A 13414-nucleotide genomic window follows, 5' to 3' on the forward strand; every position below is an offset into this window, starting at 1 on the left:
TGACCTCAATCTGTAGCCTCAGTCATGGTGGCCCTGACCTCAGAGTTCATAGCAAGTCCAAGGATCAGGCCTCTACACTCTGTAACCTGTCATGATTGGCCTGATCTCAGAGTCCATAACAGGCCTGTGTTGATCTGATCTCACCAATCTGTAACCTCAGTCACGGATTTAACATATCTGTGGTGATCTGAGCTCACGTCTTGAGTAAGCCTGACCTCATCAATCTGTAACCTCAGTCATGCTAGATCTGACCTCACCTGTTAATAAGTCCAAGATTGACCAATCGGTTCAAGCTGAGATCACTTTCACTTTATGATTGATATCTGTTTGAAGCAAGTCAGTGTTGAAATGGCTACATTAGTTTGGGGCAAGACACCATATTCCACACCATACTGCCACACAAATCAGAGAACACTATAGTCAGAGTTGACTACATGATCTAACAAATAACAGGAATCCAGAGCTTGTATACCATTAATCAAAAGATGCCCTAGACAGGTCTGCTGGTGCAACATTGCTTATTTGATTGTTGCTAAATGTCACACTGAAGAGTTTTTTATTTATATAATGATGATCAGTTTTATGAATGTAGGAAACCCAACTGCCATGAGTAAACCGGTGGGCTGCCTCAAGGACCTCAAAAACCTTCTTAAAACCACAGCCAAAGTAACCAAAGCTGGAATTGAGCATAGATGCCAGAAGCTGCAGGAATTGAGCATAGACAGCAGCTGAAAATGAGCATAGATGGCATAAGCTGGAGCGTTTGAGCATAGATAGAAGCTAGAAATGAGCATAGATGGCAGAAGCTGGAGCGTTTGAGCATAGATAGAAGCTAGAAATGAGCATAGATGGAAGATGCTGGAGCGTTTGAGCATAGATAGAAGCTAGAAATGAGCATAGATGGAAGATGCTGGAGGAATTGAGCATAGATGGCAGAAGCTGGAGCGTTTGAGCATAGATAGAAGCTAGAAATGAGCATAGATGGAAGATGCTGGAGGAATTGAGCATAGATGGCAGAAGCTGGAGGAATTGAGTGTAGATAGCAGCTGGAATTGAGTATAGATGACTTCATTGCTAAAGGCATGACAGCTTAGATGAGCCAACAAGGGCTGATGGTGCAATGTTTCGAAAATAGTGAACACCAGTGTACACTCTCACCAAATAAAAGAAACCGCACTGAGTTTTGGCTGAACAATCTCATCAATCAGAGAACACCACTGTACACTCTCACCAAGTATACGAAACGGCAGTGAGTTTTGGCTGAACAATCTCATCAATCAGAGAACACCACTGTACACTCTCACCAAGTATACGAAACGGCAGTGAGTTTTGGCTGAACAATCTCATCAATCAGAGAACACCACTGTACACTCTCGCCAAGTATAAGAAACGGCAGTGAGTTTTGGCTGAACAATCTCATCAATCAGAGAACACCACTGTACACTCTCGCCAAGTATACGAAACGGCAGTGAGTTTTGGCTGAACAATCTCATCAATCAGAGAACACCACTGTACACTCTCGCCAAGTATAAGAAACGGCAGTGAGTTTTGGCTGAACAATCTCATCAATCAGAGAACACCACTGTACACTCTCGCCAAGTATAAGAAACGGCAGTGAGTTTTGGCTGAACAATCTCATCAATCAGAGAACACCACTGTACACTCTCGCCAAGTATAAGAAACGGCAGTGAGTTTTGGCTGAACAATCTCATCAATCAGAGAACACCACTGTACACTCTCGCCAAGTATAAGAAACGGCAGTGAGTTTTGGCTGAACAATCTCATCAATCAGAGAACACCACTGTACACTCTCGCCAAGTATAAGAAACGGCAGTGAGTTTTGGCTGAACAATCTCATCAATCAGAGAACACCACTGTACACTCTCGCCAAGTATAAGAAACGGCAGTGAGTTTTGGCTGAACAATCTTATCAATCAGAGAACACCACTGTACACTCTCGCCAAGTATAAGAAACGGCAGTGAGTTTTGGCTGAACAATCTTATCAATCAGAGAACACCACTGTACACTCTCGCCAAGTATAAGAAACGGCAGTGAGTTTTGGCTGAACAATCTTATCAATCAGAGAACACCAGTGTACACTCTCGCCAAGTATAAGAAACGGCAGTGAGTTTTGGCTGAACAATCTCATCAATCAGAGAACACCACTGTACACTCTCGCCAAGTATACGAAACGGCAGTGAGTTTTGGCTGAACAATCTCATCAATCAGAGAACACCACTGTACACTCTCGCCAAGTATAAGAAACGGCAGTGAGTTTTGGCTGAACAATCTCATCAATCAGAGAACACCACTGTACACTCTCGCCAAGTATAAGAAACAGCAGTGAGTTTTGGCTGAACAATCTCATCAATCAGAGAACACCACTGTACACTCTCGCCAAGTATAAGAAACGGCAGTGAGTTTTGGCTGAACAATCTCATCAATCAGAGAACACCACTCTCAATGCTGAGTGAACAAACTCACCAGCCTATGTTCAGGATTGCCAACAGTCACCAATCAGAAGTCTCCATAGTTAGACCCTATACATCGTGGTAAGGGTTAGCTTACCAGCGCTGACCGTTGAATAATACATGTATTTCTTAGCAAATGAAAACACTGAGGCTGATTTTCAAGGGAAGCAGAGTTAAACTTTATTTCTTGCAGGAATCAGTATGAAATCTAAGACAACTCTTGACAACACAAAGTATTTAAAGTGTTGACAAACATGTACATTGCACAGAAATATCCAGTACAAGGGATGATATTCAAATAGTATACACCCAATGAAAGATAAGCAAATAGATAAATGCCAATGCAACTAAACGTTGCATCATTTACATGTAGAACTGAGAGTGAAATGCAGACAGGCATAAAATAGCAGCAAGTTTGAACATGAGGGCAAAAATAACCAGTTAACTTCCCTGGTGTATAACATTTGTTAATTTGATTTGATTATTTCAGGAATAACATTAAAATTGTTCAATGAACAAATCAGTAGTAACAGGCTCAGTAATATTAGTTACTAATAATCATCACTATACCCTTGACCTCTACAAGAACCCGACCTCAAAAAGAACCCCCAACCTGTGAACCTTCGAAGTCAGGTAGACCAGTCACCTAAATATCACAACATCGTCACCTAACATTCAATGACATATATTAGGGGTTTTTAAAACCGAACAAGGAATATTGGGCGATTGAGAGAGTATGCGTTCACGAGCACTTGTGTCGGAAAATGTTTCAAGTTTGTACTGTCTGCAGCTCATCAACAGTTTTCAAGTAACACTATCTGACTATCTGAAGTATGTGTTTGTAAATATCCGCAAGTGACAGAAAAATAAGAAAACAGCCATGGCTTTGAAATAGATTTCAAGTATTACACAAGGGGAGAAAGTTCAGGCACGTGTAATAACAAGTGAGTGCCTTGACACTTAAAGAATGTACGACTAATACCGTAATAAATATTATACAAGTCAATGAGGTTCCATACACAGCTATTATGCAAGTCAATGAGGCTCCATACAAAGCTATTATGCAAACAGTTCTTATACACCCCTAAATCACAATGTATTTAATACCAGAGCTAAGACGTACAGCAATAGTGAGAACTACTCTTAGGAACCTGAAAATCAACATTAGTTCATACATCTTGGGTTATGAAATTGAGCTAAATGTACAAAATGCAAAGGAAAATGAAGCATTGGAGTCACACAGAAATAGCCAGCTGTCTATAAGTAACAGAAGAAAGCTGCCATGTGGGCTCCAAACGTGATGATACCATAATCTGAGACATACCTGTACCTGCACAGTCTCTGAGTATGACTATGCTTCAACAATCTCTAACCCTCTACTGTCACAGATACAAGCAGAAGATATTCCTTATAAAGTGCAACACATCTCTTCTTTGACCATAATATTACTTTACAATTTCTCCATCTTAAGAAAAGAATGTGACAAAATACTTTTGTGTTTAACTGAAATTCACCTGAAGGATAAAAGTTAAAAACGTGAAAACCAGATGGAAATTTCCATCAAAAACGTGGACATACAGACATGGAATGAAAGAAAAAACAGAACAATATTGAGCATTTCAATTTCCTGTGTGAATAGGTAAGGTTTAAGTACATGCGATGTATATAGACAGAAACCTTGCACAAAAATGTTTCCTCGCAAACAGTGACGAATGTTTATAACCAATGGCGGGTGCAAGTATGGCAATTCAGTGTTCGATAAAAATAAACAATAAAATAAGAACATAACAATAATATAGAAACCAGTGAATATGATTCAGAATCACATATACATTATTCAAAAAATTTCTTCCTTCAAATTGCACCATTTCGAATATTCAAGTACTGCCATAATGGTGGCTGTATCTGAGGAACATGTAGATGATAAAATACATTAACAGTACAGGTGACATACAACAAGAACAAAATATTTCTTTTCAGGCTTCATAGTTCACCTATTTGTAAGCTATTTATGTCATCATGTTAATATGTGGCTGTACAGGATTTCTTGGTGCCGACAAATGAAACTAAACATACTCGTAGCATACTTTGTTGTGGAAAGTTTGTTGGGTACACAGACCTACTTGTGCATGCAGTAAAATGATCAATGGCTCTTCAAATGCAGGACAATTTTATCATTTCCAAATGTGGACCAATGAAGTGAGTGTGAGGAATGGGTAAACCATGAGACTGAAGTCCCCCAGTCGTTCAGAAACCATTTTAAAAGACAAAAGAAATTCAGATGAAATTAGTGAGTGGGTGATTGTTCATAAAGCATAAGAAATATGCACTCATTCACCCAGTAACCAATGCGAGTTTAATCAATTTTAGTCCAATCTCCTGCTGATATTTCACTGTGTAGGGATGAATTATATGCTGTTATCTCCCCTCACTTCTAAGCAGTAAATATTTGTATTAAAAGCATTTGGAAAAAAGATTAATCAGTTTGGTGCAGAACAATTAAATTTGTTATCAAATATCTTGATTTAATGAATCCAGCTTTAGTGACCTTATGCACACTACAATCATTCCACCATGTTATCTCCATGTGACAGGGCCCAGTTTCATCTCCATGAGACAGGGCCCAGTTTCATCTCCAGGAGACAGGGCCCAGTTTCATCTCCAGTAGACAGGGCCCAGTTTCATCCCCAGTAGACAGGGCCCAGTTTCATCTCCAGGAGAAAGGGCCCAGTTTCATCTCCAGGAGACAGGGCCCAGTTTCATCTCCAGGAGACAGGGCCCAGTTTCATCTCCAGGAGAAAGGGCCCAGTTTCATCTCCAGGAGACAGGGCCCAGTTTCATCTCCAGTAGACAGGGCCCAGTTTCATCTCCAGGAGACAGGGCCCAGTTTCATCTCCAGGAGACAGGGCCCAGTTTCGTCTCCATGAGACAGGGCCCAGTTTCATCTCCAGGAGACAGGGCCCAGTTTCATCTCCAGGAGACAGGGCCCAGTTTCACAAATATGTTGTACATACACAATAATCCCACATATAGGACAATGGTGCGATAATAGTGACGTGCCAAATATCCTGTGTCAAATGTACGATAAAAAATGTCGTAGGACCGACACCGCTTTGATAAACTAGACCCTGAATATTCCCATATGAACTCATCTTCGTAACTCTTATACAACTCTGAGTGTGAATTAAAATAATTAAAACTCCAAAGATGTAAACCACTGAATGTATATTTCAAGGACCTGCTTTAACAAAAAGAACTTTTCAAGTAAAATTTCCAACTCCAAGGAAAGAAGAACCAGACTGAAGCAGACAAAATACTGATTACAACTTCAAAAATGCTGAACCTTGTAAGATGGATGTTTTGGTAAATATAGGCAAGAACTTAGATTTGTATATTGTACATGTAAGGTTATGTCATAAAATATCAAGCTTGGAAAGTTTTAGAGAACACAGGCATATCCATGGCGTGAGGGCTCTGCGTCCATCGCCGTGGTTCTGGGAGCCATCCATGATCCTCCAGTCTTCCAATCAGCCCTCACGGCTCACACACTGACGACAAATTCTGGATTTATAAATGAGAACCCAGTGAACTCTGTTTGGTCAAGATTCATTATAAACAGCTTGTCTGTTGGAGTCAGCTTGGGAGCCTCACTTGTGAACTCACGGTCGAAGTTACTCACGTCACGACGGCTTTTCTGTGTAAAAGAATCAAAAATAATGCATAAGGATATATGTAACAGAGTGTGTACAATGACAGATAATGATAGATAGGTAATGATAGAGGCTTACACCTGCGAACAATTAAAAGATAAGAGACAGCTACATTACCCAGATTTGCAGATGGCAGCAATGTAGAATGGAGTACAACTTCCTGCACAATGGTGACTCGAGTCCATGCTGAACTGGCCAGTGTTCTCTCGAAATACATGGGAGCGTTACCAGTTGCTCACAATCAGTCATAAATGACAGGAATTAACAACAGAGTTTGGGTCTGAATTACTTCAGGCAGGAAAGTTTTCCCCATTTACAAACTTCAAGCCCCTCAAGCGCACTACAACCATCCCACTTCACAGGTGCCCCACAAGCGCACTACAGCCACCCCACTCCACAGGTGCCCCACAAGCGCACTACAGCCATCCCACTCCACAGGTGCCCCACAGGCGCACTACAGCCACCCCCACTCCACAGGTTCCCCACAAGTGCACTACAGCCACCCCACTCCACAGGTTCCCCACAAGCGCACTACAGCCACCCCACTCCACAGCTGCCCCACAAGCACATTGCAGCCACCTCACAGATGCCCCACAAGCACAGTAAGGCCACTCCACAGGCGCCCCACAAGCACACTACAGCCACTCCACAGGCACCCCACAAGCACACTACAGCAACTCCACAGGCTGCTATTTTATTTACTGCTGCTTTGTAGAGAACTTCAGGCCTGGCTTGAACTGTATGTGTATAAACTCCACGTTAATAAATGGCCTTCTTTCATCGTGGATAAACTGAACTAACTGGACACAGATTTTAAAGGATAATTCATGATTTATTTTCTCCTACTGCTGAGCCATTTCAGATGAACACAGTAAGAGATGAGTCTATGATACCCTGTATATATATAGTTTATACAAAGAACACTGCTTTTAGACTGCACACATGCATCTGCAACATATGAAGTCACTAACAAGACTGACAGCTATCTCAGTTGTTGTATGTTCCTACCAGGACTGGCTGTACCGCATGTATACTCAGTATACATACATTAAACATTTGAACATAGTTTGTAGTACCCTGTTAAGTACAAAATCAATCCTGATTCACGATTATGATGTGTGCACATTTTATGATGACAGCATTCTGGAAGCACTGTAATATGAATAAATAATGTAAAAGATGAAAACATTTAGCCATCGATTTGATGAAATTTGATTTGAACTACAAACAAAAATACCTGAAGATGCTGAACTTAAACCAGATTTCTTACATTTGTTCATATATAGCTTAATTCAATTAATGTTCTGTACCACAGCAGCATATTTTTCCATACAGTGACAAAATATATATAATAAAAATAGTATAGCTGGTAAGTTCCAAATATCAATCCCTAGCTTATATGGTTGTGAGCACCCAAACCAGTGGACATCCCTAGCTTGTATGGTTGTGAGCACCCAAACCAGTGGACATCCCTAGCTTGTATGGTTGTGAGCACCCAAACCAGCGGACATCCCTAGCTTATATGGTTGTGAGCACCCAAACCAGTGGACATCCCTAGCTTATATGGTTGTGAGCACCCAAACCAGTGGACATCCCTAGCTTATATGGTTGTAAGCACTCAAAGCAGTGGACTACTTTCTATATCTGCAAATACATGCACTAGTACAAGAGTACCGTGTTGTCGTTGGCAAACTGTACCATTCAACTTCAACATGCTGGTGATGGCGACTGGTACCTGTTTAGAGGTTAGCATTCAAGCATTCTCATGCATTGCATTACATATAACTATCTTTAGAAGATGAACCATTAGTTTTATTTCATGGGGCAAAAATAACCATATAACCACAGTATACCAGAGCAAATGGTCATATTCGAGGCCATACATCATGTCATAATTCACAAACATATTAGGGTTTGATGGAATGGTCAATTCTACCAGTGTACATGTATATGTACACTTTAGCAGCCTGTTGACTATTATCCTACTGATAACAATCCGTAAACTTGACCAAAATCTCAACATCGTACTCCTGGTTAAATATACACTTGGAAAGCACTTGGTCTAAAACACACCTCAAATATAAAAGGGTTGAAAGCAATACTTTGCGCCTAATAAATAATATGTACAGCTCTGTCCAGCTTTAATCCTGATGTATGCTTGTGAAAAAGAGTTATTTCTGTCTGTTGTCCATTCAAATATACACTGGTAAAATACTGTCAGGAAGACAATAACATATTGCACATTAAATAATAATTTAACACATAGAAGAGTCCGACTCCAGTTGTCTCCCCTCTCTTTTGAATATTGAAATGGGGAAGTGGGGGAAAGTCAGGAAAACATAATGGTAACATTCACAATCAGAGCTGAACAGAAAAATAACAACATCAATGAAAACGACAAATACATAATGTTAAAAAGCTTTAAACAAAAAAAAGCTTTAAAAACAAAAAGCATAAAAACCAAAGAGTTAGAAGATTAACCCATTGCGTACAGAATTCCAATGCTGTCTCAAAATTAATAAGCTTCTCTGGTTAACACAAAACAAAACAAAACAAGCAGTGATGTACAGAAAGTATCTGAAAATGGCACGAGCAGTTATAAACACGTCAGGAATGTTTATTTCAATCACGGTATTAAAAATCCACTCCTCTAATCACCAACATTAAATAAAGGTGATTACAAACAACACAGAAAGAAACAGACAATGTGAACTGTCATTCCACCAAAATCCAAACTGGGGATCCTGGGGGTGAGCTCATGAAGCAGACGGACACGCAGGCCACACTAGTACATACGAGAAGCAAAGTCTCATGGAATTGGATTGAAGTAAGGATTGACGAAGGAGAACTGGTAGAAGGCATCGTCGTCTATGTTCATGATAATGAGGCTGTCAGTTGGGGTCATTCGCACTTTACAATGGGTGAAGACCTTGTCGAAGTTCTCAGCTTTCCGCGAGTCATGCTGCAATGAGGGGGAGAGAGATAAGGTCAACAACAACAACAACCACCACAATAAAATAGTGACAAATCAAAGTAACAGAAACTCAGAAAACTTAGGCACAACTGTCAGTGTTTGGACATTTACCTTAACTTTGAGTGAAGGAAGTGGATGTTTGGTGGAAATCCTTCCCACCATGTATAAACATGTACTTAGCTATTATTTTAATAAATTATGTAAAACTTGTTTACAATATTTCATACACTGTTACCAGTGTTTCAGTGTTTTCCTTATGAACATAAAATTGGTAAAATTTATACATTTTATAATTTCCAGTATCACAGGCCCTATGTTAAATTACACTAAGTATAACTCTTTGGTAAATCTTGTAAAATTAACAGAATAAATAGTTATTGGTTAACAAGCAACAAATCAATACAAAAACAAGCATTGAACTTGCTGAACAGAAAATCTGACTAAACTGATTAAAATGTTCCAAAAGTGTAGTGAAGAAGCAGATGGTCTATAGGTGTAGAGCAATATTACAGCATTCCGAATTGAAAGATTGATTTCTCTTGATTTTTTTATAAATATTGTCAAATACAATTTATAACCCAATTTATTTTTAGGTTTTAGGGTGTAAACAAAAAATTAAGTTCATAATTTACAAAAATATACTTTCCATACTACTTTTCAACTTAAGTACATTTGAGTTCATATTTTACACAAACTAACTTCCCATACTTCTGTTATTTACATGTATCAAGTACTAAAAGCAAGCTCTCTTTTATTTTAGACACAAGAGAACTAAAGAAAAGTGATTATTTTCACTGTTTACTATTAGGACATCTACACCGACAGAGGTACTCAGTTTTCCAGAAATAAAATTAACTACATATAGCAACAAAATGTCTACCACTACACTGATGTATACTACAATGCACTTTAACATTACTTGTAAATTACAAAACAACAACAATGAACTAGAGAAAAGGAAGCTCTTCTAGCTATATGTACAAGGAGTGCAGAGATAGAGAAAATGAGGTAGGAAAAATTTAGATTAATTTTAGGTTGCTTCACAGTAAATTCTGTAAGTTAAAAAATAACGTTCTTTATTTTTAAAACAGCAAGGGAATTCAGGCCAACGTTTCCACTGCATTTGTAGGACATCTCATGGGGCTGAAACCATTCCATTAAAATGTCACTCTCCACAGCAAGTACATCATCAACAAATGCATAATGTGCAGATATTATGTTACAGATTTTCAGAGCAACTTTGTAAGATACTAGGTTGTTGCACAAAGGATTTGAAATTTGACAGGGCTATGAATAATAAATATTTTGCACTCAAGTGTTAGGTAAAGTGTAAAGAGAATTTGGTAGGAGCAATGGAGGTGAAAGCTGGTGTGGGGGTGTACACAGTGAGGAGAGCAACTGGTAGGAGGAATTTGGAAACTTCAACCCTGTGAAACTTAAAGACCTGGTAAAAGGGTGCAAGAGTGTGAGACGAAGATGGGTGGGAGAAAAAAGCTCTCAGTGACCGGTCAAATGATCAAACTGTGAGGCACAAAATGTCCACATGCGCAATACATCAACAACACTCAAGCACTGACATTAGTTCACATTCAGGTACAGCAGATTCGTGTCCATCAGTCGTGGAATACTAGTTTTTGGTTGCGCTCCCACTCATGCAGCCTATGTTTGTTGTAACATAGACTTTATCATGTGAATGTCACACTTGCAATATACATGAGCTTATATTCAGTCATATAGGCCAGGGAATCTTGACATGCGGTGTCTGTGAGAGGTAGGTGTCAACTGTCAATCACAAGTTTCAGGCCAGGCAGTCTTGACACTGGAGTCTGGTGTCTATACGTCTATGAGGTCTATACTTGTCTCCAGTCAATCACAATTACTTTCAGGTCAGGAAGTCTTAACACTGAAGTCTGGTGTCTATCTGGGGTCTTTACATGTCTGCAGTCACTCTTGACAGTGGAGTCTCTCAGAGGTCTTTACCTGTATTTAATCAATCACAACTGGCCAGGCAGTCTTGAAAGAGAAGTCTAGTGTCTGTCAGGGATCTATACATGTCTGCAGTCAATCACAACTTTCAGGTCATGAAGTCTTGACACTGGAGTCTAGTGTCTGTCAGGGATCTATACATGTCTGTAGTCAATCACAACTTTCAGGTCATGAAGTCTTGACACTGGAGTCTAGTGTCTGTCAGGGATCTATACATGTCTGCAGTCAATCACAACTTTCAGGTCATGAAGTCTTGACACTGGAGTCTAGTGTCTGTCAGGGATCTATACATGTCTGTAGTCAATCACGACTTTCAGGTCATGAAGTCTTGACACTGGAGTCTAGTGTCTGTCAGGGATCTATTCAAGTCTCCAGTGAATCATAGCTCTGGGATATAAATGACATATCACAAAGCAGTACACACTTTACATGTTTATCCACAAACAAACAGGGGGCAAAACCTCACACAAACTGTTTCAACCTGTTAGAAATGAAATGAACATAACCTGAAGAAGACATATAAATTGTAGATAATGTTAGGTGTGACATATTTATATATTTATACTAATTTCTCTCATGGTTTTAATGCCATAATCAAGAATTTTTCACTCATTTGATGGAGGTTATTTTTTTGCTGGGGAACACTTTAGTGCCTGGAGTAACCCCTAACCTTTGGCTAGTTACTGAAGAAGTTTCCAAAGGTTTTGTGCAGATGTACACACAATACTGGTTGAAAGCTAGCAGTCTTAAAAGAATGGTTGACCATGCAAACAGTCACACCAGCGCTGTCGACTGTTTATTGTCATCAAATCCCTACAAGAGCACTGAGAGAAGGAAACCTACACCTCATGTGTCCTACATCCTATATCCTACTTGTGGCAAGAGGAACGTGAACACCTTTAACCACTAGGCCACATTCCACTACTAAAGACATCTCTATAACAGACTTTATTATTACAGACTATTGCTAACTACAAGTAGCCCATATCTGTAAATTCTTTATGCGGGTGTGATCAGCTATGGACAGAACACACAGTTACCTTTAATAGATAAGGGGCAAAGAACTTATAAATTTAAATTGTCAATGCTTGAGTTAGCTCTGCATACATGCAGTGTGACCTCATGCTACTTCCTTTGCACCCACACCAGCATTTCGTGGTGCCACAGAAAACTAAGTGCCTGCCCTGACACTGTCAGCACTAGTGCAGCCACCAGGTGTGAGGGTTAAGCGCACAGCACTGGTCATGATCCCTCAGGGGAGGGGTAATTTATCAAACTTAGACTCACCTTACACATACCACCTGACTGCTTTTTACATGGGCAGCTTCCCTGTAATATGTGCTCTTGTTATTCTCGAAGACATCAAACCGGGATTTCCCCAAATCAAAGTTAATCATCATGTTAATTTATCCCCAGGAGAAAACGGAGATTCTTACAAAATAACAGGTTCATTTTAATAACCAAATGTTTGTTTTAATAACCAAAAGTGTAAATCTTCGCACTAAGTATGAAAGAGTGAATGATTGTGGCTTAATGCAGCCAGGCTGTGGTGGGCTTTGGGCTGTCATCCTACCTGGCGAGTTTTTATTGATTTATTTGGTTGGTGTTTTACACCGTACTCAATATTTCACTGACATGACGGCAGCCAGAATTATGATGGGAGGAAACCAACTCTTGTTGTATTACTCAAACAACAACAGTAAAATCAGATGAGTAGTTATTTTCCATGGTGAGTTATTGACAAGAAAACACATTAGCAATGTCTGAACTCTAGAACTTTCCCTTATGCCTTAGCATCCAGGTTTATAAGTGGGGAAGCCAGGAGTACCTGGGGTAACTACCACACTCTGCCAAATAGTCTCCAACAAACCCCCTGATTTACAGCCTTCAAGCTCATAGGTCAGGTGCACTAGAGATTCAACGAGGAAAAACTTCAGGTTAATGACGTATGAGTACCCTACTCTAATCACGACACAGAATGTTGGATAACTCTTTTTACATATGAGTAAAAGTCTATAGAACTAATGCTCCCAAAAATTCCTTCCTTCCTTCTGGTGAACATCAGGAAGAAAAGGTGACGTGATGTCAGAGTTCCTAGATACCGTCAAAATGCCTCATAGAGCCCACCACAGTATTCAGATATTTGAATGCCTTTCAATACTCTTAAAAAAAATCTAAAAAATTAAAGTATTTTTATGCATAGTTTTCAGTTGTTTGTATGTTGAACCTTCATACTTTAACTTTCCTTTACTTTAACATTACCCAGCAATCA

At 39.6% G+C, this 13414-nt stretch overlaps 1 protein-coding gene across 7 annotated transcripts in view; it reads right to left on the minus strand.

Annotated features, from left to right (window-relative positions):
• Window positions 1-5282: 5282 nt before the first annotated feature.
• The window catches only part of LOC135461690 (calcium-dependent protein kinase C-like), a 100836-nt gene continuing 92704 nt past the window's right edge, over window positions 5283-13414 (minus strand). For 2 of the 7 annotated variants that reach the window (XM_064738889.1, XM_064738887.1), the window contains exon 16: window positions 5283-6166. In XM_064738889.1, coding sequence (XP_064594959.1) covers window positions 6014-6166 — 153 coding nt within the window. In that variant the 3' untranslated portion in view covers window positions 5283-6013. Of the gene's footprint in view, window positions 6167-6657; window positions 9145-12429; window positions 12472-13414 lie in introns of those variants that run through there. The other 5 variants (XM_064738884.1, XM_064738885.1, XM_064738883.1 and 2 more) reach the window with 5 other exon arrangements.

The sequence above is a fragment of the Liolophura sinensis genome, chromosome 1, assembly GCF_032854445.1.
Source record: "Liolophura sinensis isolate JHLJ2023 chromosome 1, CUHK_Ljap_v2, whole genome shotgun sequence".
NCBI lineage: Eukaryota > Metazoa > Mollusca > Polyplacophora > Chitonida > Chitonidae > Liolophura > Liolophura sinensis.